The sequence below is a fragment of the Bipolaris maydis genome (genome assembly GCF_028858645.1).
Source record: "Bipolaris maydis strain C4 unplaced genomic scaffold PSV08scaffold_2, whole genome shotgun sequence".
Classification (NCBI taxonomy): Eukaryota; Fungi; Ascomycota; class Dothideomycetes; order Pleosporales; family Pleosporaceae; genus Bipolaris; species Bipolaris maydis.
Window position 1 is genome coordinate 2,605,751 of NW_027093858.1, and position 22,787 is coordinate 2,628,537.

General features: G+C 50.2%; 8 protein-coding genes across 8 annotated transcripts; 6 read left to right on the plus strand and 2 right to left on the minus strand.

The window, feature by feature from the left end:
• Positions 1 to 212: 212 nt before the first annotated feature.
• PSV08DRAFT_244052 (uncharacterized protein) lies at positions 213 to 872 on the minus strand (the record flags this gene model as incomplete). The annotated part of the gene is made up of 3 exons (XM_014224540.2): positions 213 to 358; positions 457 to 727; positions 789 to 872. The coding sequence occupies 3 exons, from the start codon at positions 870 to 872 to the stop codon at positions 213 to 215; spliced, it is 501 nt and encodes a 166-aa protein (XP_014080015.2).
• Positions 873 to 1,583: 711 nt separating this feature from the next.
• PSV08DRAFT_399175 (uncharacterized protein) lies at positions 1,584 to 2,411 on the plus strand (the record flags this gene model as incomplete). Its single annotated transcript, XM_066093573.1, has 2 exons — positions 1,584 to 1,604; positions 1,662 to 2,411. The coding sequence occupies 2 exons, from the start codon at positions 1,584 to 1,586 to the stop codon at positions 2,409 to 2,411; spliced, it is 771 nt and encodes a 256-aa protein (XP_065949837.1).
• Positions 2,412 to 4,257: 1,846 nt separating this feature from the next.
• PSV08DRAFT_359298 (ammonium transporter AmtB-like domain-containing protein) lies at positions 4,258 to 6,230 on the plus strand. Its single transcript, XM_014224542.2, has 5 exons — positions 4,258 to 4,336; positions 4,396 to 4,610; positions 4,664 to 4,812; positions 4,867 to 5,014; positions 5,067 to 6,230. Exons 1-5 carry the CDS (start codon positions 4,319 to 4,321, stop codon positions 5,959 to 5,961), a joined length of 1,425 nt encoding a protein of 474 aa, XP_014080017.1. The 5' UTR covers positions 4,258 to 4,318; the 3' UTR covers positions 5,962 to 6,230.
• A 170-nt stretch (positions 6,231 to 6,400) lies between these two features.
• On the plus strand, positions 6,401 to 7,867 carry PSV08DRAFT_216438 (uncharacterized protein). The gene is made up of 2 exons (XM_014224543.2): positions 6,401 to 7,477; positions 7,527 to 7,867. The coding sequence occupies exons 1-2, from the start codon at positions 6,431 to 6,433 to the stop codon at positions 7,638 to 7,640; spliced, it is 1,161 nt and encodes a 386-aa protein (XP_014080018.1). The 5' UTR covers positions 6,401 to 6,430; the 3' UTR covers positions 7,641 to 7,867.
• A 93-nt stretch (positions 7,868 to 7,960) lies between these two features.
• Positions 7,961 to 8,656, plus strand: PSV08DRAFT_347779 (uncharacterized protein; the record flags this gene model as incomplete). Its single annotated transcript, XM_014224544.2, has 1 exon — positions 7,961 to 8,656. The coding sequence occupies one exon, from the start codon at positions 7,961 to 7,963 to the stop codon at positions 8,654 to 8,656; it is 696 nt and encodes a 231-aa protein (XP_014080019.2).
• A 2,391-nt stretch (positions 8,657 to 11,047) lies between these two features.
• Positions 11,048 to 14,605, minus strand: PSV08DRAFT_407488 (C-type lectin protein; the record flags this gene model as incomplete). Its single annotated transcript, XM_014224546.1, has 11 exons — positions 11,048 to 11,338; positions 11,391 to 11,472; positions 11,542 to 11,816; positions 11,868 to 12,207; positions 12,307 to 13,110; positions 13,163 to 13,490; positions 13,549 to 13,778; positions 14,021 to 14,142; positions 14,217 to 14,318; positions 14,379 to 14,423; positions 14,481 to 14,605. The coding sequence occupies 11 exons, from the start codon at positions 14,603 to 14,605 to the stop codon at positions 11,272 to 11,274; spliced, it is 2,520 nt and encodes an 839-aa protein (XP_014080021.1). The 3' UTR covers positions 11,048 to 11,271.
• Positions 14,606 to 16,813: 2,208 nt separating this feature from the next.
• Positions 16,814 to 17,913, plus strand: PSV08DRAFT_359302 (uncharacterized protein; the record flags this gene model as incomplete). The annotated part of the gene is made up of 1 exon (XM_014224548.2): positions 16,814 to 17,913. One exon carries the CDS (start codon positions 16,814 to 16,816, stop codon positions 17,774 to 17,776), a length of 963 nt encoding a protein of 320 aa, XP_014080023.1. The 3' UTR covers positions 17,777 to 17,913.
• Positions 17,914 to 18,261: 348 nt separating this feature from the next.
• On the plus strand, positions 18,262 to 22,268 carry PSV08DRAFT_216446 (phospholipid methyltransferase-domain-containing protein). The gene is made up of 6 exons (XM_014224549.1): positions 18,262 to 18,742; positions 18,855 to 19,512; positions 19,574 to 20,528; positions 20,664 to 21,634; positions 21,691 to 21,781; positions 21,841 to 22,268. Exons 1-6 carry the CDS (start codon positions 18,550 to 18,552, stop codon positions 21,886 to 21,888), a joined length of 2,916 nt encoding a protein of 971 aa, XP_014080024.1. The 5' UTR covers positions 18,262 to 18,549; the 3' UTR covers positions 21,889 to 22,268.
• The last annotated feature ends 519 nt before the right edge of the window (positions 22,269 to 22,787 follow it).

Sequence of the window (22,787 nt, forward strand, 5' to 3'; positions counted from 1 at the left end):
TAAATAGGCCGGATATCAATGATGAACAGTGTCCCTATCGCCATTGCCCACCACAGGTCCATGATAGAACGCCTAACACCCAACCATCACTCATAATTTCTGCGTGATTACTACTCCAGGCTGCAATGCCCAAAACCACATGTCGTCATCACATCCGGCTTTTGCGTTGCGTTGCGCAGTGAATGCTAGGACAAATGGGGCCTTTGAGTGGTCTATGCGGGAATAGGCTCGTAGGTGTTGTGGGCTTGGCGGTTCGAGAAGAGGTAGTAGATGATCATGCCGACAACAGGAAAGAGGAACACGACGAGAGCCCAGATGACCTTGTTGGGCACGGGGCGGTTCGACTTGAAGATCTCAACTGTAGCACGGACGAGTCAGCACGATTGTGGCAGTCAGATGGGTCTATTTCCCGAGTAGGTAAAACAACGCGGCTCGAGACCAGTGAAGGATACTTACTCCATGCGATGATGTCGAGAACAAGAACAATGAATCCAACAATGCCTCCTCCGGTACCCGCTTGCCATGGCTCGGCTTTCTGCACTGTAAGAGGAGCTGCTTCAGCCAGCATGAACATGGAGAGCTGGAGAAGTAGGGAGAGCACAATGTTGAACATGTTTGCGGTATTGAAGTTGGCGTTGAATATGAGTGGGAGCAGTGCAGAGTGTAAAGGTGTATGAGCGTAGTATGCAAGTAAGAATGAAGCCGTAAAAACCAACTGCTGCCTGGGCTGTATTTGAAGGAAGCATGGAGCGGGGGGCTGGACTGTTTGATGTTTGGCACAGACCTACGTCACTGGGAATTCCGTCTTGCGTCACGCGACCCCCAATCCAGCCAAGCTGACCTTGCATCTCCATACTACTGTGGATTACCATGGTTGCGCTCGTCAGATGCAAGACTGCACGTCTGCTATCTATGTATGCACGTGTGAAGTATCTACATGTGTGCTCTACCCCATCTCGGCTGTCCACGCTGCTGCTGCTGCAAAAAAGAAACTACTACGTATCAACAACGCGCCAGAAACGCGCCTCGGCATAGTAGCCCGAACCTGGTTATGCCTGCAAAACACTGGTACCACCACCACCATCACCACAGCCGTCAGATCGGCGATCCTATCCAGGAAAAGATCGGCTTAGTGTTAACATGTCTCGAAGAACGAGAGCAGTAAACTCCTCGGACGCCTCTTCCCAGCACCACGTCCTCAATCTGCGTACAGCCTCTTATACGTGTGCGTTATTCATGCATCAAGGAACAGCCACCAATCACCACTTCCACTAATTCAACAGATTCAATAACGCTCTCGAACCTGAGCATACGACGAGTAAACTGCAGAATGGCAATGCGCAGAACGCCACGGAAATGGTGCCAGGGCCACGGTGCTCGACCAGAACCACACCGCATCAGCCGCTCCGATGAAGCAATAAGTAGTGCCATTTCTCCTTGCAACCAAGACATGCAACATGAAGCAACGCTGGCATTTCTTCCTCTTCCTCCTTCCCTTCATTATCATCCTTTTTTTTCATGTTCTTGTCGCATTTCGTTGCTCCTCTTCACCAAGATCCGGCCGACTAAGCTACGGACTCATCATGGCCTACTACATGATGCCGGTAGGCACATTTCCCTTGCTAAGATGTGTGCCTCTGTATATTCCTGTGTCTTCAAAGTGTGACCAAGAAGCACCTTCGCGAACAAGTTGCAGTCGCGAAACAGCCCCAAGATGGAGGACTGACCCTAACCAAATCCCACCCCCAAGTCAGAGTGAAAACTCGATTTGCAAACGCGATACGCAAACATCAGTACGCCGATTTTTGGGCGCTATGAAGCCATCAAAAGCAACCAAGCAGTCTTCGGCATCATCATGGCATCGTGCTGCCCATTCGCCCACTCCAGACCGGCCTCTCATCGAACCTTTCTCTAGAGATCCGAGGCATGCAAGCAGCACAAAACACACCAAGGCAGGCGCAATAGCCTATGATGCTCATGGGGTCAACCCGATTGTTCTGCCCATCCACTATCATTCCCATTCAGAGTCTCTTCAGGATCAGTTCCTCCAGGTCACATGCCACCCCGATGACGAGAAAAGTTATGTCTCTCCTCCACGATACGCGGCGCTCGACCCCAATCCTTTATCTGGCACCACAAAAAATAGCCATAAATTACCAAGAACACATATACCCGCCGCCAAGTACAAAAAGAGTCTGAAATCCACCGCTAAAAAAATGAGGATGAACGTCCTCAGAGCAATCCAAGACATACCTTCGGCGGCTAAAGTGGCTCATACTCAAATGACGTCGAAAATCAACAAAAGAAACAAAAACATGAGTGTGGAGAATATTGGGGTATATGGAAAGCTCGCTGATCGAGATGGTGAGTCGGAGTGGAAACTCACCCTAGGAGTCAAGAAAAAGCCGTAGGATGTGAGAGTTGTTAGTTGATGGAAAGGTTGAGAAGCATTCTTCCATTATGAATTTACATGGTATTGATTACAGGGAGAATCGCGTAGTCTTTTCGGAGCGTGAAGTCCGACTTCAATACATTAAGATAGGGTTTGGTCAAAGGAAAACAGATAGTCAATGGAAAAGCTCGATCTCGGTCTCTCATATACTGAATACAACATCAAAACAATCCTACGTTCATTAGAACGCGTTTCCTTGCCATCCTGGTCACTTCTTTCGGTCATTGAATCGTTGCTTTGATCTCAACAGCGGGTACGTTCTGCTGTGGAAAGTATTCGAACCTGCCTTGTTCGCTGAGGGTAGTGGGCAACAAATGCTACCTTACAATGTACGGTCATTTAGCAAGTACTGCATTGCAGAGAGTGTTAGTCGTTTTTAACAAAAATTAATCTACCGAGCCGTTGGTTTTACATGTGACGCAAGCCCAAAGAGTCTAGTATGTTACCTTATGGCAGAGCGCTCCATAGTGGCTTTGCTCAAGCATCCTAGCTACTTTGAGATGCTGCATGCATTGGCATGGCGCAAAGTAAGTTATTCTGCGGCACCAAACTGCACAATATGCGCATGCAAAAAAGGCACAACATCGCGCGACATTCAGGAGCATGCAAAGGCAGATGACACAGGCTTCGCAAAATTGGATCTGGTTCTACGTTAATGCTGTAGGCAATAATCCTTAGTGCCACATACCACAAAGGAGACGTGACACCTTCATAAAGCCAGAGCTCTTAGATACAAATACAGGGTATACGCGGGAATCCAAGGGCTATCTTGGACTCTTCGAACGTAGGATCAGCATAAGATGAATTACTGGCACGGAGCACTATGCGGAGCGACTTTCATCGCATTGGATATTGCGGCAGTCGGAAATCAAGACATCTTCTGCAAGGTTCCCGTCACTACCTGCTTGTTTGGAGCATATTGCAGTAGGGTGGTTGCTTAATATGTCTCGAAATCTCACGGTGCAGCTCATCATCGAACGTGCTGGTGGCAGGCACTCAATGTCTTGCCACAAAACCCTGGCCTTCCATGCTTCAAGGCTTGCCGGTTAATAGCGATATTGCGGCAAGTTGCGTGTCAACAGTATGATCAGACACAAGGCCCCCAAGGAGCATGCATCAGCGCCATGACATGGGGCATGGACCTGGCGTTCGGATACACGGACCATTAAAGAGCGAATCAACCGCCACGACCGACCACACCCAAAACCCTATGGGAGACCTAACTATGGATATCGGATACACCAGTCACGCCTATCTTCTCACTCAGACACGTTACTCATCACCATCAGGTAAAATTCCAGAATTTTATGTCAGGCCACGGACAACCACCCAATCGCCCGTGATAGCGAACGGCTTATCGTCTGGGCATGCCGCTATACCGCTTCCATCCCCTGCCTTATCATCCACAAAGGTCCCTGCATCCACTGCTTTCTACACGCCCCGTTTTAGGCCAACACTCGCTTCCAGGGCTTGGGAACTTGGGATGCGTGCCTCGGCGCGCTTGACTTCTTTGCCCTCAATCTCGGCTTGATCCCACAGGCCTAATCCAGCGGCGCAGGCCTTGCGCTCCACCAACTGCGCTCCGCTCCTTCGACATTGGACTCAGAATGCCTTCCTTATCTTTGCCAAGACCGTATTTCACTCGACGCTTGAGGCACAGCGGCCTCGGGTATGGGTGTGGAAAGAGGACATGGGCCGGAATTAACAGCGTATCAATCGCGGTCCTTTGTGGGGTGCGGCAAGCCATTGAGTGATATGCCCCGAAGTATATGTACGATCCTGAGTACTCTTTTGCGCGCTGGATCACCCGTCCCATAATTTGTTTTGAGGCTCGAATTTTACAGCAAAACTCGACGTCTCTACACTATGGACCCAGCATCAGCTGTAAGTGGAATCAGTAACGGCTTCTTCAGTCGTGGACGGGACGACTGACAGATGGACAGCCAGAGTTTGACCCGGCGAAGCCCAATGGCGGCAACCCGGACCAAGAAAATGTCAACCTCCAGTATACTGGACTGGAGTTCCATTACGTCTATTTGATGATAATGGCCTTCCTAGTCTTCCTGATCATACCAGGAATCGGTTTCCTATACTCTGGTCTTGCACGCCGCAAGTCTGCCTTATCATTGCTCTTTCAGTCGTTTGCTGTGATGGGCGTGTAAGTTCAACGACAGTCCATTCTGTGCAGCGAGGCTTGCTGACAGCGTAAAGCGTGACCTTCCAGTGGATGTTCTGGGGCTATTCATTGGCCTACTCCCGTACTGCTGGCCCCTTTATTGGAAACATGGCCAATTTCGGTCTCAAAGATGTGATGTCTGCACCATCACCTGGATCACCACTCTTGCCAGAGATCGTCTTCTGTAAGCGACCTATGTCCAGTCAGCTTATACATGATATATTAACTGGTTACATAGGCTTGTATCAACTATTGTTCTGCGCGTGTACTGTGCAGCTCGTTATTGGTGGATCTTTTGAGCGTGGACGTATTCTACCATCCATGGTCTTTGCCTTTTGCTGGGCGACCATTGTCTACTGCCCGATTGCTTGCTGGACCTGGAACTCGTATGTTAAACTCGGCAACAGACAAGGTCTATCGTAGCTAACAACTCAATAGAAACGGCTGGTTGTTTAATCTCCCTTCCCTTGACTTCGCCGGAGGTGGCCCTGTCCACATCGCATCTGGATGGTCTGCACTCGCTTATGCCTTCGTCCTCGGCAAGCGTCTCCACAAGGGTGACAAGATCCACGGAAAGGCACATAACCCCACACTAGTCTTCATAGGTACCGTCTTTATTTGGTTTGGATGGTTTGGCTTCAACGGAGGCAGTGCGCTCAATGCCAGCGTCCGCTCCATGGTAGCTGCCTTCAACACTAACACTGCTGCCTCTTTCGGTGTGCTTGGCTGGGTCATGGTGGAGTACGTCCGCACCAAAGGACACTTTTCCGTTGTTGGTGCTTGTTCAGGTGCCATCGCTGGACTCGTAGGAATTACGCCAGCTGCAGGATACGTCTCTCTCTGGATCGCCGCACTTATCGGCTTCCTTACCGGTGCCATCTGCTCTCTTTGCCAAAATGTCGACAAGTGGATCAAGATCGACGAGGGCATGGACGTCTTCAAACTGCATGGAATTGGCGGTATGGTCGGATCTTTCCTCACCGGTATTTTTGCGCAATCATGGGTCTATGATCTCGATGGTATGGGCCCTTACGATGCTCTCGGTGCCATGGATGGTGTCGGCGTCCAGGTCGGGCGTCAGCTCGCTGAGATCGTCGCGATCGCATCTTATTCGTTCGTCGTCTCGTGCATCCTTTTGTACATACTCAAGTTCATCCCGGGCATGCACCTTCGTGTTACCTCGGAGGCAGAGATGATGGGCCTGGACCTTGACCAATTCGGAGACGAGCAAATCGGTGACTGGAGCTTGATGGAGCAGAACCACTACGAGGCAAATGCTAGCAGTTCGAGCAGTCACACCGCACCAGCAGCTGCTGTTGGCAAACAGGCTTAGGTGGCGCAGATGCATTCACTCGGGTTGCTGTAAAGAGTAATGTTGATTTCAGGTTGCTACCGGAGATAGTTTGGATCCTCAATTCCTAGCTGTAATGCTTTAGAATATACCAAAAATATGTTAAGCAGTAATATAGATCGATCCCGTTCACATTCAGCGAGCCAGGGCGAACACATTCTGGACATTCCAATTTCGTGGCGCGTACTTTGTATCCATGGAAAAGTGGTCCTAGATCAGTGCAAAGATAGTCAATACATAAGTGAATGCAATAAACCTAGAATGAAATGCAGCATGGTATGGATAACGACTAGTCTAGTAGTCAGGACGATGGCGGAGGAGTAGAACGCCTGTCTGTGAATGGTGATGACGCCGCACGGACCTTGCGCTACTAGTCGGGCCGACGCCGTTGGAAAGTTCGCACCAGCACACCCACATCTCCACCACGCGCTGCATCTGGTTCACTTGTCTCATGTCGGCGTTTAAATCTGCTAGGCCACTATTGCGGCTGACATGCCACATATCTCGAGCGCCGACGCTACCAAAATATCGTTGCCTTCCTAATCAGCTGCGTAGCTTTTCCGAGACGCGTGCACAACGTGTACCACAAAGAAGAGCGCCAAGGCCTTCCAATGAACAATCACACGTACCGCAAAACACACCGGAAATATCAGAGAATCTTGTAAAGGAATACTCCAAAGTTCGCACCGATGAAGGCAATCATTCTCCAGCACCAGAGCTAGATCAAGATGCGATCCTAGAGCAACTCAAACACATCAAAGTTCGATACCTACGGCCGGCAATATGGGCCATATTTGTATCAAGTGGGATCTTTGTCGGCCTTTCCTATTTGGAAGCTAAGAGAGAGATCAAAGACCAGTCTATATCTGCTGGAGGATGGCTTCCGAAGCCGCAATGGGCCCTTCCTCGGCGCACTGCACCAACACCAACTGAAGTTGCTACTGGAGCGTGGAACAGCTTGGATCCTATCTCAAGAATCACATATGGAATCATTGGAGCCAACAGCGGGATTTACCTGAGCAGCTTTATCATGCCACAGACATGGGATACGCTCTGGCATCTCCCTATCCGCAATGTTAATTACACCCAGTTTACGTCCATGTTTGTACATTCTGGAGCGTTGCATTTCTTTGTAAACATGTACTTCTTGAACAACTTTATGAAACCAGTTGGATACTCACGCCTATTCGAGGGTAGCCCATACCATACCTTGTCTTTCTTCTTATCAGCCGGTGTGCTGTCTGGTTTCGCGCAGCATTGGTCGACTTTGATACCCATTCAGAAACGACCCATCCCCGAGATTTTCATTCGCTGTGGAGGAGCATCGGGTGCGCTCTTTGGTATCCTCGGTATCTTCTGCATGCAGTACCCACACGCTGGACTGGGAATTTTGTTTGTACCTGTGCATTTTGAGGCTCAACATGTGCTGCCTGCCATTATGCTTTTTGATTTTATCGGTATGATTCGCGGATACAGCTTTGTCAATTTTGGACATGCAGTAAGTTTTTCGCTCGTTCCCTTATGAACAAAGCCATTGACATCACTAGGCTCATTTTGCAGGTGGGCTTCTGGGCGTGGCGTATTCTCAGCTCGATGGGAAAACAAACATCTGGAAGCCACTTGTGCGATATTGGAAGCGTCAATTACAACAACGGTCCTGAGTTTGCATTGTCTCAAACACTGTGTTTGTATTTTCAGATACTTTGCACATCACCCCCTTGTTTTGCAAAACATCGATATACCACTGTACATTAGAAAATCACAAATTCTGCTTATCTCAGTACAACATCCGCAGGTCAACAAAGAACAAAACCCAAGATAAACTATAGTCAAATGCAAGACTAGGTTTGCCTATATTGCAAACTCAAGACAGAGGCGGTTCAAGACACAAACTACTCAATACTCAGACCTAAGAGATTTTCAAGGTTGATAAAGAGATGCATCTCACTTCATTGCATGACAACTCACGGACAATTGCGCCATGCCTAACAGACCCATATGGAGCAGCATCACCATCGCAGTTGGTACTTGTCCCAATGATCTTACGTATATCAAACTCAACCATTGCATGCGTGAACGCTGTCTAAAACTTGGTGCTTTGGCGCCCGGCGTTGTCCTACCGAACGTAGAGCCCCAGTCCTTCTGCAATGTACTCGCCTACCTGGATGGCGATGAATCTCTTTCGCTCTTTAGAAGCCACGCTACCGATCCCAACTTTCTTCTTATCTTCGCGCAAGCATGGGCACTCGCAGCTCGTCTCAGACTCCCAACGCTTCAAAATGTGCTGATCTCGGTTATGAGCGCTTTCCACACCACAATCATCGAAGGGAAATGGAGTTATCAGCGAGGTACTTGCGCAGATATCCATCTTCTCCAAGCCTTCCAGCACCTCCGCTCGCAGTTTGGACCAGAAACTCACGCTGAAAAATTTCTTGTGTGCTTCAGTGGCAGAACAGCGCCATCAATTGGCGAGCTCAAGAAACAGCTGAGTAGCCAAGACTTCAATTCAGATCTCCGGGAGAAGATATTGAAAGAAACCCGGTCATTTGAGCGAGATCCGATTATACACCGTCCTTACCTTTTCCGCGTTAGCGCATTGAACCCGCCAAGATACCCTCCACTCGATGTACAACGATTACCACAAAATGAGGGCTCAAATGCCGATGCGAGAAGGTAATTTTCCAACACATCATCTTTTGTCACTGGTGGTCGATTCGATGATAGCGAACGAAACTGCCGCAACTCATTGGAACATGAAATACGTATTCTTAGAGAGTCTGGATCCCCCCATGTGACTTCAGATTCTTCAAATAGTTCATCACAAAGGCAAGCTAACAGTAAGCCAGATTCGACGGTGCGCATGACAATCTGCGACCACGATGTGCCAGACCGATACTGTCCACTTCATACTCAAGGTCCCGGGGATACGAGCAGCTCCGCCATGAACAAAAGCCGCAAACTCAATCTGGGCTATCCGAATCCGAAGTATTACCTTCCACAGTCACATTTGCATCCAACACTACCTCCATCCAATGCCGTGTCTCCTTCCGCCTGCAATATCAAGACATCAGGTGTGATTCAGATCTTGCAGCAGAATAACGAGGCTCGAAACGATATAAAAAATCGTTTTCTTTGGAACAATGATGACAAGACAGGAACAAGTCCAAGTGCTCCTGGCATGCGAGAGATAGGTAGTGATGTAGCACGAGTGAGCACGAACAATTCACAACGTGGTGAACAGGTTACCGGAGAGAAGAAGGGGAAGCGGCATCAATGGTTTTCGCTCCTGACATGTGGGATTACATATCAATAGTGCACATTAATTTCACAGCAAAGAAAATTCACCGTGATTATTTTGTATACACAACACGTTATCTGATCCTATGACCTCTTCTCCCCCCTCCCCTCTTCGTATGATTGTACGTATTCAAAGAAACAGCAGCAACAACAACAACAAGAAGAAGAAGAAGAAGAAGAGGAAGAAGAAGAAGAAAAACAACGAAAAACCGAGCATGTCCCTTTTTCTCTCAAAAGGTGAACTTCCTAACCAACCCCCTAAACCCATTCCTCATACTAACCCCCATCTTCACAACCGTCCTCTTAACCCCACCCATGACGCTCGTACTCGTACTCCCACTCACACTTGCGCTGCCACTCCTACTCCGGTTACCCTTCCACTTCTCCTCCGAATCCTGGCGTATAATCTCCATACTATCAACCGTACACAGCGCCAGCGTGAAAAAGATTGACGTTTACGCACTCAGCGCCGTTGTCTTCGTCGTCTCCATCGTAACCAACATCGGTGGAGTTGGGGAGAGCTTGGTTGTCGGGACGGGTGAGCGTAAGGTCTGACATTTCGATGTTGATGTGTAAGGAGTTGAAATGTTTGTGCTGCTTTGCTCGGGAGCGACGGGTGAGTTTTGTGGAGAGGAAAGAGTTGCTTGGTAGAGAGGTTGGTGGAGATGATGATGTAGTGGCGCCGTTGGACACTTGAGTTAAGGGGTATGTGTAGGATTGGGTGCGCGACAGGGCGACTGTGGTGATGGTGGACATGCTGCGGTTTGATAGGGGAGTGTCCATTTTGAAGGTGTTTTTGTGGGATTTGCTTGGTGTTGTGGGGACTTTGAGGTGAGCACAAGGTGTAGTATTTTGTCCTGTGTGTTGATTTCTGCTGTGAAAAAATGGCTCGGAAAGTTCAGAGTAGCGTGGCTGCTCTTAAATATCGTTGAGTTCAGTGCGGTATAGAACGCAGTATACTGCACAGTGCACTCAACTATGGATATGGACGTGTGCGTACCGTAGTTGATGCTTGTGGGACATGAACATCACGAATCTAGTTGGTCCTTTACACCCTCATGTCTTCCTGTCTCCTGTCAACCAATTGAGTTTTATTTTATCTGACATTTACGCATCGTTTGTAAACGTGCGTGGTTTGCGTCTATGCATGACTGCAACGGATGACCAATAGCTTGAGGTCTGTCCCAAATCAATTTCCTCACTCACAAACTCCCAATAGTCCCGCAGTATTTCTAACACCTTTCAAAAAATTTGTTTCACGACCTATGAGAAACCCTGATGCCTGAGAGATTTCCAAAACGTCCCCGCAGCCTTCCAGGTACTAACTGTTCTAAAACGCCTTCTGTCATACTGAAGAGCTGATCAACTGTTTGAGCGAGCATCTTTACTTGACGTCCCAGATCTTGATGCATGATTTGTCAAAGGTCTTAATGGCTCAATGTCGGCATGAGCATGTTATCAGGTCCTTGCGTAGAGAAAGGGAAGGATTTTCCGGCATTGTGATACCGCAATAGCAAATGCGAAGCTGTCCAGGCTGCTCAGAGGTGTCCCGTTGAATATTCAGTAGTGTGTCATGCACAAGCTGTTGGTTCCTGAGCTTGTTGCTGCGTTTGAGACGATTGTATAGAGACTCTTGTTTCATCAGAGGCCCAGGCAAGAACCGCGCTTCAGTATAAGCCGTTTGGGAAGGTGTGTGCCTGTGTAGTTCACTGTGGACGAATGATACATGATCTAGACAATTTATGGAAAGAGCGTGAGCGTTACAAGTAGACTGAAGCTGAAGTGACTGGACATAGCGAAACAACTATATAGCCGTGCGGGCGAATTCATCAAAAAGTGAAAGGAGACGTGTGTGACGGGGGAGATCCTTGATGCTGCGGTGAAAGGCTGCAGTGAGCCGCTATGGTTCCCACCCATTCACCACCACTTCCTCCGGCTGCAAAACTACAAGGCGTCATAACCGCATCCAAGTCATATATGGTTATTAGCCTACTACTACACATCTGTCACGATACGGGCCCCGGCCCAGACATAAGGATAATTACGCTGGTACCAGTTGATGCTTCAACAAGTCAGCGACACAGTCTTGGCTACACGCGCTCTGGTGTACTTACAATGTCTTACGCCCAGCAATGCGCGGATGCGTTGCCCAGGATCCACCCAGAGTTATGTTGTGTTTGCCGTCGAAGAAGTCGGCTGCTTACTGTCAGCGATATGATGTTGCATATAAGCCGAGCGATAGAAACCCGTAGAAGTTCCCCATACCTGTGTAACCTGGATAAAGCTCCATCGGCTCAAAGCCATCATGCTTCTCCAGCACAGTACTAGTCCACTCCCAAACACCGCCCAGATCGGATTGCCCACAGAGCTTGTCGCCCTTTTCGGCCACCGAGACTGGATGCCAGTGTTTGAAACCCACATTGGTCCCCTCAAGGTCGATGAAGAGATCGCGTGGCTTAAGACTTGTTGCTGCGCCGGAGTTGCCATTGGACAAATGGTGTGATGGCGGTGTCTCAAACACGCCTTCGTTAAGCAGGTGGCTGTGCTGTGTTAGACATCTGACTCTGCCTGACTGGCTCTCAAAAACGTACCCGTTGACTGCTGGTATCGTGTTGCCGAGCGACTGCTCAAACTCTGGCTTGATGCTGTCGACATAAGCGTAGATACTTCGTGCCTCTTCCATGGTGGGGATGCGACCACCCATCCATTGCGCGCACCCAGCAAGCTCATCATAGGATGCGATAACAGGCCAGCCCATGGCCAACTTCAATGGGATAGTTCCGTATACTGTACGCACGAATTTTCCTTCAACCATACCCTGCGAGGATTCACCATTGCCATTCGAGTAGCCATTGACAACACTGTCTCTCTTCGTGGCGTTTGTGTCGTCGCCGTTGGAATCAGCCTTGTCGCACCAAGATGCGGGTATTCCTAGTCAATCCAAGTCAGCAAGGTGCAGTCGTGTTACGATGCAAATGATCCTGGAACTACTGAAACAGCATCGACATATTGTGTACGAATGGTACGCACCTTTCTTGCCTGTCTGGAGCAGGTATGTGGCATATTCTCCATTTGTAATAGGCCGGGCCTTGGCACGGAAGGACTTCACGTGTACTGATCGACGGGGTCTCTCATTGTCCCAGCCAAAGTATCGTTTGCTTCCAAAATCCTTCTCTGGGTCATTGAGTCCGATGTCTACGTCAGACTCTGGGACCGTGAACCATTCATTCTCAACAGCCATAACTTCTGACTGTGCGGCAAAAGCAACAAAATCCGGTCGTTTGATTCCTGGAGGTGGCAAGACCTTGTCACTTTGAATAAGCATATAGAGCAAGGTCTCCAGATGCATTGCTTCATGCTCGAAGGCTATCCACAATCCCCGTGAAACACGACCGTTGTTCTCTGCTTCTCCAGAATCGTAGAGCGCTTCAACATTTTTACGAATAGTCTGTTGGTATTGCAAAATCGTATCCAATGGTGGCCACTCTTCCGGGACTTCGGAGTGGGCATGGCATAAGGTTGGGTCATCAACATCAGGATCTACACCACGCTCAAAGATCTTCCAGAAATAGGCGGGTTCTGTGGGCTTTCCACCAGTGGCACGGGCAATGTGAATGTCGAGAAACGTAGGAATATGGCCGAGATAGAAGATACACTCATTTCGGAGTTGGATAGGCTTGGCAAGCAGCTCGCTTTTTGGGATCATTTGTTTCGAAACAGCATCCCAGGCTTTCCAGAGTTCCTGCCACTCAGTAAGAGAAGGCACGGGCCTTGCTGCATACTCTTCTGGCATGGTGGGGAAAAAGAACGAGGGCTTGGAGACCATATGAAGACCTAAGACTATCAGATATGCGTCATCACTCCATCATCTTCAGTGCATACTCACCGTAATCACCCTTTGAATTAGCCCACACCGCGTTCTCAGCAAATTTGGCGAGCTCCCAGAGCTTCGTAGCTTCTTCGCGGCTGTATTTGTAGCTCTCCTCGATTCTGATTCTCTCACCCTGCTTGATTGGTACTCCATCGATGACGACGTCTTTACGCGGTGCTACAAAAGCATGATGCCTCCCAGCCTTTATATCATACTCGCCAATGACTTGCCAGTCGTCCAAGTTAAAAGCGTTTTCCCCCATGAGAGCGTTTGCGTGCTTGAGTCCGTTGAGTATGAATCTGTGGGTAACACCGTCGCGGTCGTTGTATGCATGGAACACGCGCTAGCGTAGGTCGAAGGTCAGTGTTTATCTTGCGTACAATTCGTGGGAGGCAATATACTTTGGGATCTTTGCAGGAATCGATACCGATAAGCATGGCATCACCAGTTTGTAAGACTTTGCCGAATCCGGCAAGGAACGGCGGGACTTCATGACGCTTGAAGTTGCCCAAACTGGAGCCTAGCCAAAGGATTGTCTTGGGTTTGGCTTCGACAGCGGGAGACTTGAGCCACTCGAGAGCGTCATCGTACGTTCCGTGGAGTCCGAAGCATTTGACATGGCTATACCCCACTACGCAGGTGGTCAGCAAGCCTTCGTAATCAAGGAGTCATGTGGCATTGCCATGCCGGCTGTGCGATAGATAGGTACGATGGTAGACTAGCGCGGGGTTTGTTGCGTTATACCTATGCAGACCCCAGGCGAAGCCCGATGACGGTCGCCAACGCATTTTTTCTACCTTTAGACCAGAGCAGATAAAGGCGCTTATGTGTGCAACTTGTTCAACAACGCCGTGTCGAATTGCGCTCACTTACCTATGGGTATCTGTTCGAATGTTCTTTCCAGCTCAGGTAGGGACAAGTCGACGGCGTAGTACTCGATGTCTTTGCCCAGACGATCAATGGCCTGCAACAGTATGTTGACTTTTCTCAGATTACTGTAGTGATATTAGTACTTACGAAGCACGAGGCTCGTTTCCAATCTCCTTTATGGTGGGAGCCGAGATCCTACCCGCTCCCCAATTCCACCACGATTGAGCCTGGGGAAATGCGTTGGGCTATTTTATCTGCATACGTCTCAAGCACTTCAATTTCGGCATTAGTCAGGTAGTACCTGATGCGAAGGATGTTTGTCAGCCTGCCAGCCAAGCCCCTAGTGGATGGAGTTCCTCACTCTTCCTGGTATGTGATTTGTTCGAATAGACGAAGTCCTTCCTGGCTGTGGAGATGGGGAGGAGATTAGCAATCACCTTTAGCTTGATGCGTGCCTGCTTACTCGTAGAGCAGCAACGTGGGCAAAGTCTTCTCGGCACCGGCGGCCGGCCGAAGGCCCTTTTTGATATCGGCAAGGATATCGGATTCGGCTTTATCAACACGTATGTCGATGATTTCGGCGGCCATGTTGTTGCAAATCTTTGGGTCAGTTTGTTTCGGTGCAAGTGTTGGCTCAAGACGAGCAGTCTTGTTGGTTTCGAAAAGAGCTGGATGCTGCGTAGTACTTATAGTAGGTAGGAGAAAAGTACGTAATGTGGGTACCTAGAAGCTTATGCTATGCGGTAGCTGACGGTAACTTAGGCCCGGTAGATGTGCATTTCAAACATGTCGATACTACATGACCAAGGCGTTGCCCGGACAAGTTTAACCTGACTAGTGGCTGTGGTTCATGTCACCCGCCACAGGACAGCAAATCAAGACGGCGATGCCTCTCACGCTCTGCAGCGGTACGCCAAAAGCGCTTATGGCGTAGGAAGGATGTTCCCGTCATCACCAGGAACCCCGCCTCAGCAGATTGCAGAGCAAGCAGCATTGGGGCCCGCAAGAAGGGCAGTTGGCTGACAGATGGATGCTCTGGATGCTATAAGGCTACAGTGGTGACGTCACTGTCTACTGAACGAGGATGGGCAGGGGAGTCTGACATCCATGGCCGGCCATGCAGCCAGAGTACGTACGCAAATCCTCTCGTGTGGGGAAACCAAGGCCGAAAAACCCGCCCAGGCACATGCTGCACGGCGCCGTGTAGTATCATCTCCAGCACGGCCGCGACAAAGCGCGACGAGAGTATCCTGGCTTGATTATACACCCAGTATGGGCAACGGTGCTGCGGGGTTGCTGAACAGCCTGCATGGCCTGCATAGCCGATGCCGTCACAGCGGAGCCAGCCACGGGGCTTGACACATGTGTCCGAGTAATGAGAAAGGTGAAGTGCACCCACACAGGATGAGGTGAGAACGGCACAGCTGGACTCGCAGGCATGGATGGGGGTTCGATGTTTGATGCCCGGCTGGCTGCAGATGGATCGATTGTGTTGAGGGATGGACTTCCATCGCCACACTGGTTACTTGGGCACCGCATGTACCGCGGGGGAAGGCACGACGAGTGGAGCCCCATCTACTTAGTACATACGACATGCCGCCATGGCCCAAGTACGCCTACCACACACAAGCAACAGGCTCATCGCCCGACTACGGAACCTGCCAGCCATGGACGATTACGACAGCATTACATGCATGCAGGTACCGACGCGGCCGACGCACTTTGCTTCAACGGCCGCAAAGAAGCAGTCTGCCCTCACCGCCGTGGCGTGACCTTGTACCTATTCAGGTAATCACATCACCGGCCTCATCCTGTTCAAGAACTGAGCCGATGACTATTGCGAAGCAACTTTTGGAAATCCCCTTCCTGACGCCTGTTTTTCACCGAGACTCCCGTATCCCCGGGATAATGATGCGCATCTTATGCTGCCCACCATTCACACACGGCATCCCCCCTTGCATACCAATCTCGCGACGCCATCATGGGCCAACAGCGACTGCGGCTAGGGCTGTGAGAAGGAATCGAAAGATACCTTCAGCTGCCCTCAGTACCGGTTGAATAAAGCTGAATATAGGCACTTTTAGGCACTAGAAATTGTGGCCCCTTGCTTGCAAATGCTCCTTTCACGCTCCAGAACGCCAGAAAGCTTCTCGTACAAAGGCATCAAGGAACCTCCTTCGTACTCTGCGCTACCCGACTTTAGCCAGCTCGGGCCAATTGCAAGTCGCCTTTGACTAACTTGCTCTAGAATGCTATCAGCACAGGGCTCCCACCGGCAAGCCTCCCAGAACCCCTTTGTGACCTTTCTGATTGTCGGAAGCGAACAATAGCAAAATAGTACCATTCCAAGGGTCGTGGCGTTCCCAGCTGCTGGATACGAGAGTTGCGTACTACGCCATAACCAAACGGCGCGAACCTAGCCTCTGGTCGCGACGCTCGTGATCTGGCTGTTGTGACGGGCTTTCGGTAGATGATCCTCCAAAGGCTTCTGATTCCTCGCTCCCCTTTTGCCTCCCGGACTTTGCGCCTCCTGAATTATTGGAACAGCCCTTTGCCAAGACGACGTGATCTCCATTGGATTCTAGATGTGGTAGCCCGCCGCCTCCGCCCATCGTGCAAGGGACGGCTCCAACCGACCCCAGCGCCAGCCTTGGTTTCCTGTGCTAGACATAGCCATACAATAACCTCGTTTTCGACTCGCGATGCATCCTCTTGAGACACCGTAAAAGCTTTCACACCGATACCCTGTCCATGCCTTTCGTCATGAGGTGTTATACCAATCTATGCCAGCCTTGGATGGCCTCCACCACGCATAGTAGCTACTTCTTACCCATTGAGGACACCTTTCCCATTTCCGCCCAGGTGTCGAGACTGGAGCTTGAAAAGGACTTGTTGGAAAACGGACTTGCCAACTGCGTTACCTATTTGCAGGCGCTACGGAAGAAGCAAGCTCGGAATGAACGGCGGCTTGCTGCCGACTCGTCCTTGCCTGTTAGGAAAAAGAAAAAGATCCGACAAAGCATGCGTGAGCTGGAGAAAGAAATCCAAAATCGAGAGCGTGATGAACAAGCTCTCCTCAACAATCTCCAAGTTTGCAAAGCAAACATCTATCTCGCCGAGACGGTTTCGTCGCCGTCTACAACAGTCTCATCAACGATACCGGACCTTGCCTCAGACTCTACGCTATGTTCATACCCAGAAGATACAGAGGCCGGAGATGGGCAGTGGAACGGTCGGGCGAACAAGAGGGCATCATCTCCGTTTCAAAAGGATTGCAGCAACTCTTCGTTTGTTGACGATATCGCACCAAATGACCATTTAGGTTCTGATGGCTTCGATTTAGCGAGCACCAAAAGCACATTCTGTGCGCAGTATGTGGTACAGACAGGCGCTACGTGGCCTTTGCCCATGGCCTGTAGATCAAAGCGGTTTGTGTTCAGCCCTGAGGCTGCTGTCTTTGAACCGCAAAACGCCTTCAAGGATCAGAATGTGCAGTTGGGCCAACAGTTCGCTGAATTGCATATTTCATCATCACTAGCAGCAACGACGTTGGAAAGCATAGGATCAGGTAGTAGCATGGATGTATGCCGCCTCACCAAATTTGTCACTGCACAATCAAATCGGGAAAACTCGTTTGAGAGAAGTGCTGAGGAAGCTAGGAGGCAGTCTTGGGACAACAGAGCTCTGCGGCAGCAAAGCCTAGACGTGGAGGCAGGCAATGCTGGCAGGCTTAAGAGAAGCAGGGTGAACTCTGTGTGATGGGTAGATATTACGGCACGACAGGTGGATACTGTATATTACCCCACTTCCCATGCATACATGCATACAAGGAATAGTGGCTCTTTTATTGGCGCATCCAATGCCATCTTTCAATCAAAATTCTTCTTTTGCGTTCGATCACTGTCCCCATGTTCCCTGGGCTTCTTAGTGCGACACTGCAGTGGGGGAGGCGTTTATTTTTCACCAGCCAGCACAGCTGCAGTACGATGGAAATCATTCCAATAAAACAGTCTCGTATTCAGATTTGTCTCCAAAAAAGACTGCAAAAAGACGCGTGTGTACTGCTGGTAATATTCATTTCACGTGCTACTGCGGTGTGCTGAACGGCAGTTCGGCCCATGACTACCAGTTCGGGCCAAGTCGGCTTATGCTAGAGCCCCACACAGTGACGTGCCGCTAACCCACGCTTCCTTCGCGCGGTCGATGCACACAAACTGCACTGCCCACGACCTTGTTCCCTTCCCATCCCACGTTCAACATTCACACGCTAGCTAGAGTTCAACACTCTGAGCCTTCTCGTTGGTCCGCATCCAAGAAGCGAGATTTGCGGCCACACAGAGACAAATCGGAATCTACAGCCGCGCCGGCGCATTCAGCTCCATCGCCCTGCAGTGCCGGACAGTCACTTGAACACGGCAGTTCACCCAGCACTCAAGCCTTGGCTGTCGCTGTGATATCAGTCAGGAGAACCCCTCACCCATCTAGTCTCCAGGCAACCTGCTTCCTATCCAGTTGCTCGCGCCACAGCCAATATGGCTGATATTAGCAACGGGCCCATGGCCGACGGTAGCCAGCTGCGAGAGCGGCCAAACGCCAAACCACTACATCTCAACAATGCAGAGGATGCTAAGCAAAAGGTTCTGCAGTTGAACAACGAAGAAAATAAAAAGCACAAAGGTGACGCCAGCAAAAAGCGAACCTATGGAAGGACTCCAGATGGTACAGGTATGTCTCGCGTCGCTGAGGATGACCAGAGAAAACGGCAATCATCTTGCATGCACGAGGAACCCTCCACTCTTTGCAAAGTTGCTCTTCAGTACTGACGCTTTCAATGCAGTTTTCGTTGTTCCCCAGACCCACGACATGGTCTCACAACTTCTCTCGCCTTCACAACCTAAAAACTTGTCGGATTTAGCAGTCCTTGGTGTGCTCGCTTCCATGATTTTGACCTTCTTTGTACTGCCCAAAAGCGCCCGTATTCCCATATTCGCAATAGTCTTCCTCTTCTGGCGCGCCGGCTACAATGCAGGCATTGGTTGGCTGCTCGACGGCCAGTCCAAGCACAACCGCCTCGTCTTGTGGGCGAAGCAGAGCCACATCTTTGAGAATCCCGAAACAGGCAAAAACCCACACCCGGCCCTATACAAACTTCTCAAGCGTGAGCTAGAGATCAAGATCCCAGAGGATTACAAGTTTGAAGAAGCGCCGCTTGAGTACAACACATGGCTCGTGTTTAGACGTGTGGTAGACCTGATTCTGATGTGTGATTTCGTGTCATACTGCCTATTCGCCGTCGCCTGCTTCAACCGACCCCAGGAGAGCTGGTTCCTGTGGGGTTTGCGATGGACGACGGGCGTCGTCCTCTTTCTTTTCAACCTTTGGGTCAAGCTTGATGCGCACCGAGTTGTCAAGGACTTTGCATGGTACTGGGGTGACTTTTTCTACCTCATTGACCAAAGCCTGACATTCGATGGCGTTTTCGAGATGGCACCGCAGTAAGACCCTCTGTTGCGTCGTTGAACCAAAGATATACTAACGCGGTACCCCTGCACACAGCCCCATGTACTCGATTGGGTATGCCGGATACTATGGTATTGCCCTAATGACGGCAAGCTACAAAGTCCTAGCAATCTCCATCATCGCCCATGCTGCCCAATTTGCTTTCTTGTCCATCGTAGAGGAGCCCCATATTGAAGCGACGTACAACCCAGCTCCTCCCCGCCGCACGCGCCAAATTTCTGGGGAGGCTGCTCACGAAGACCACTCCAAGATTGGTCAATCCGAACTCGGATTCGGCGACACTGTCCATGACCCTTCTAAGCAACCTGCCCCTACGCACCACATTGTAGGACCTTTGAACACAGATTTCCATCGTTCCATCGATGTCACGGTAGTACTGCTTTCGTTCTATATGATATGCTTGGCGGTGCTGACTCCCAACACTTGGACGGTGAAAGCATTCCTCTTCGTCAATGCTTTCGGATGGCGGCTATGGTACGCATTGGGTTTAGGCTACATCCTGGACCGACAGTCCAAGAAGAAGAACTGGACCAAGCATTTTATCAAGTATGGCGATACCAAAGAAGAGGCCTGGCGCCAGTGGAAGTCCCTCTACCACATGAGCATGACCATGAGTCACGCAAGCTTTGTCGCACTCGCCTGGAAGATGTACAGCCTTCCTCCTGAAGGCTTGAGTGGACTTGCGCTCTTTCGCCACGTTCTTGGTGCGGCCATGATCGCCCTTCAGTTGTGGGTTGCTATGAGCATCTACGAATCGCTTGGAGAATTTGGATGGTTCTGTGGCGACTTCTTCTTCGACCCGCCTTCGAAATCGCTTACTTACAGTGGCATCTACCGCTTCCTAAACAATCCAGAGCGGGTTCTTGGGCTCGCCGGTGTCTGGGGTGTAGCCATCATAACATGGAGCCCTGCAGTCTTCTATCTCGCTACAACAGCCCACGTTCTAAACCTCGCGTTCCTGCAATTCGTAGAGAAACCACATGTGATCAAGGTAAGTTGAGAACTCGTGTTACACACATCACATTGAGTCGTTGGTACCTTCCCGACATCGGCCTGGACGGAGAAACTATGTGGAGTGTATCTGAGTACATCCAGTCTACATGACTTGCTAACTCTATCTTCTTAGTTGTACGGCCGCAATCTCCGCGAAATGTCAGGTGTCAGCAAGACTGTGCGTCAAGCGTTGCCTGACCCAGTCCGCCAGTGGCAGTCGGCAGCCGACCGGTACATCAACTCGATTATGGAAAAGATTGAAAAATTCTTGGACGATACAAGACCAAAGATTGCGGCTAAATTCAGTACATTTGCCCAGGGCGTGACGGGCCTCTTCAACATCTCTCCGAGGCGGATGACTATCAGAGGGGCTTCACAAGACATGTCTGGTTTGGACCCCAAGCAATACAAGCTAGAGGTTGAAGGAACCTTGTTACCGGCGACTGTTGAAAAGCAGAGGAATGGCGGCCGCGAAGGCGAGCTTGCCAGGATTCCGGCGGTACGGACGAATGACTTCAAGACACTGGCACTGGAATACGGTGCGCCCATCAAGGTTCGTTGGCAGGCGCCTCTCAATCACAGCAAGAGGGACTGGATTGGTCTATACATGGTTGCCGACAATCAGTCTCGCGAGGTTACACACATTAGCTCGAATGGACGATGGGTTGCCACCAACAGGGACATGTTTGACTCTGTTCGTGCCGATGATGGCATACTAGTCTCGGACAAGCTACAAGCTGCAAACGCTGCTGATGAAGAAGAAGCATCCGACTGCTACACTGGCGAAGTCGAGTTCCGCGGAGACAAGCTTTGGTGGACCACTGGTGTGTTTGAGTTTAGGTATCATCACGACGGTGGACACCACGTCATGGCACTCTCGCAGGCCTTTGAGATTCAGATTCCAAAGTTTGACGAGGAAGACGTGGAGGTGGACGAGAATGGAACGACGCATCGGGCCGTGGAAGCGGCGCTTCTTCCCATTATCCAGAACTGCTTTGACCGCGACCCAGAGATTGCGCCTTCGACGCCCGAGGAGCCTTTTGGCAGCCGGGTCGAGCGCCATGGTAAATTTGCTAAGCGCGTGGTGTTTGCGGTACACCAGATGTAAGTGGATGGTTGTTGCTTAGCTTTCATAAAGACAAGGGACTAATGATGGCCAGGTTCGGTATCGAGTTCGCACCTGAGGTTGTACAAGCGGATGGCACAGTTAGGAACCTTGCCTGGCGCATCTGCAATGCGAAGAAAGTCTTGGTGAGCCACTTGCGTGTTGTGATCATCTGATGAGCATGGCTAACGTGATTCATTGTTAGGCCCCTTACAGCATGACTGCCACTCACGGCAGAAACACACCAACATGAGAAGTAGTAGGGTGGTGAGAATGGCGCTGCAGTGTAACGATGGGCTTGGCCCGATTTCTTTGTTATCTCTGTGGCAATGATGTATTTTTTTGGAGGAGAGAGGTGCTTGGTTGGGAAAAAGGATGGGCAGAAAACGTCATGGGAAATGTACGATACTTGATCGTTCTGGATGTGTCTGACTTGTCATGATGGGTTAGAAAACGGAATGCATTGAAGCAACGATTTAGTTCTTGAAAGCATTTGCAGCGGGGTTGAGGGTGTGTGTGTGCGTGTTGGTATGCCGGTAGGTAAGAAATGCTACCTCAGAGAGGATTGGATGCGCACACACACGAATTTCTTTAAACCAGAAATAGAATAGAAAGAGCTTTTTGTCATCCTAGCAAGGCTGTGGTACATGGAACATGTTGCATGAGTGATTTGAGTCCATGTGGCGGATATAACGCTGTGTGCCACAAAAAGCGTATAAGATATTCCTCTTTGGGTTTGCCGGTCCATGAAGACAAGGTAAAGAAGAAGTAAGGGGAAAAAAAAAAGAGCGGATCTCTGCATCCGATCACGGAGTACCATGGCAAAAGATGCGTGTTCACGTGTTGGATGCTGCTATGGGGACCCAAAATGTGGGACGGAGGTGCGGAGGTCATCTTATCAGATGGGAAGAGTCTGGGCGACGCGCCTGACGTGTGATTCGTCGTCGGCACGTTTAACCTCGGCCTGAGGGGGGAGGGGAGAACGAGCGAGTGAGCGAGGGAGGAGAGGGAGGAGGAGGGTCCGTGATGATGCCGCGCGACGAGATGCGCACAAGAGCGGCGGGATCAACACAAGAGAGAGAGTATCTTCTGGAAGTCACCATCGTGGCCTCCGTCTTCAATTTATGTGACGACGCTTATCGTGGCAAAAGG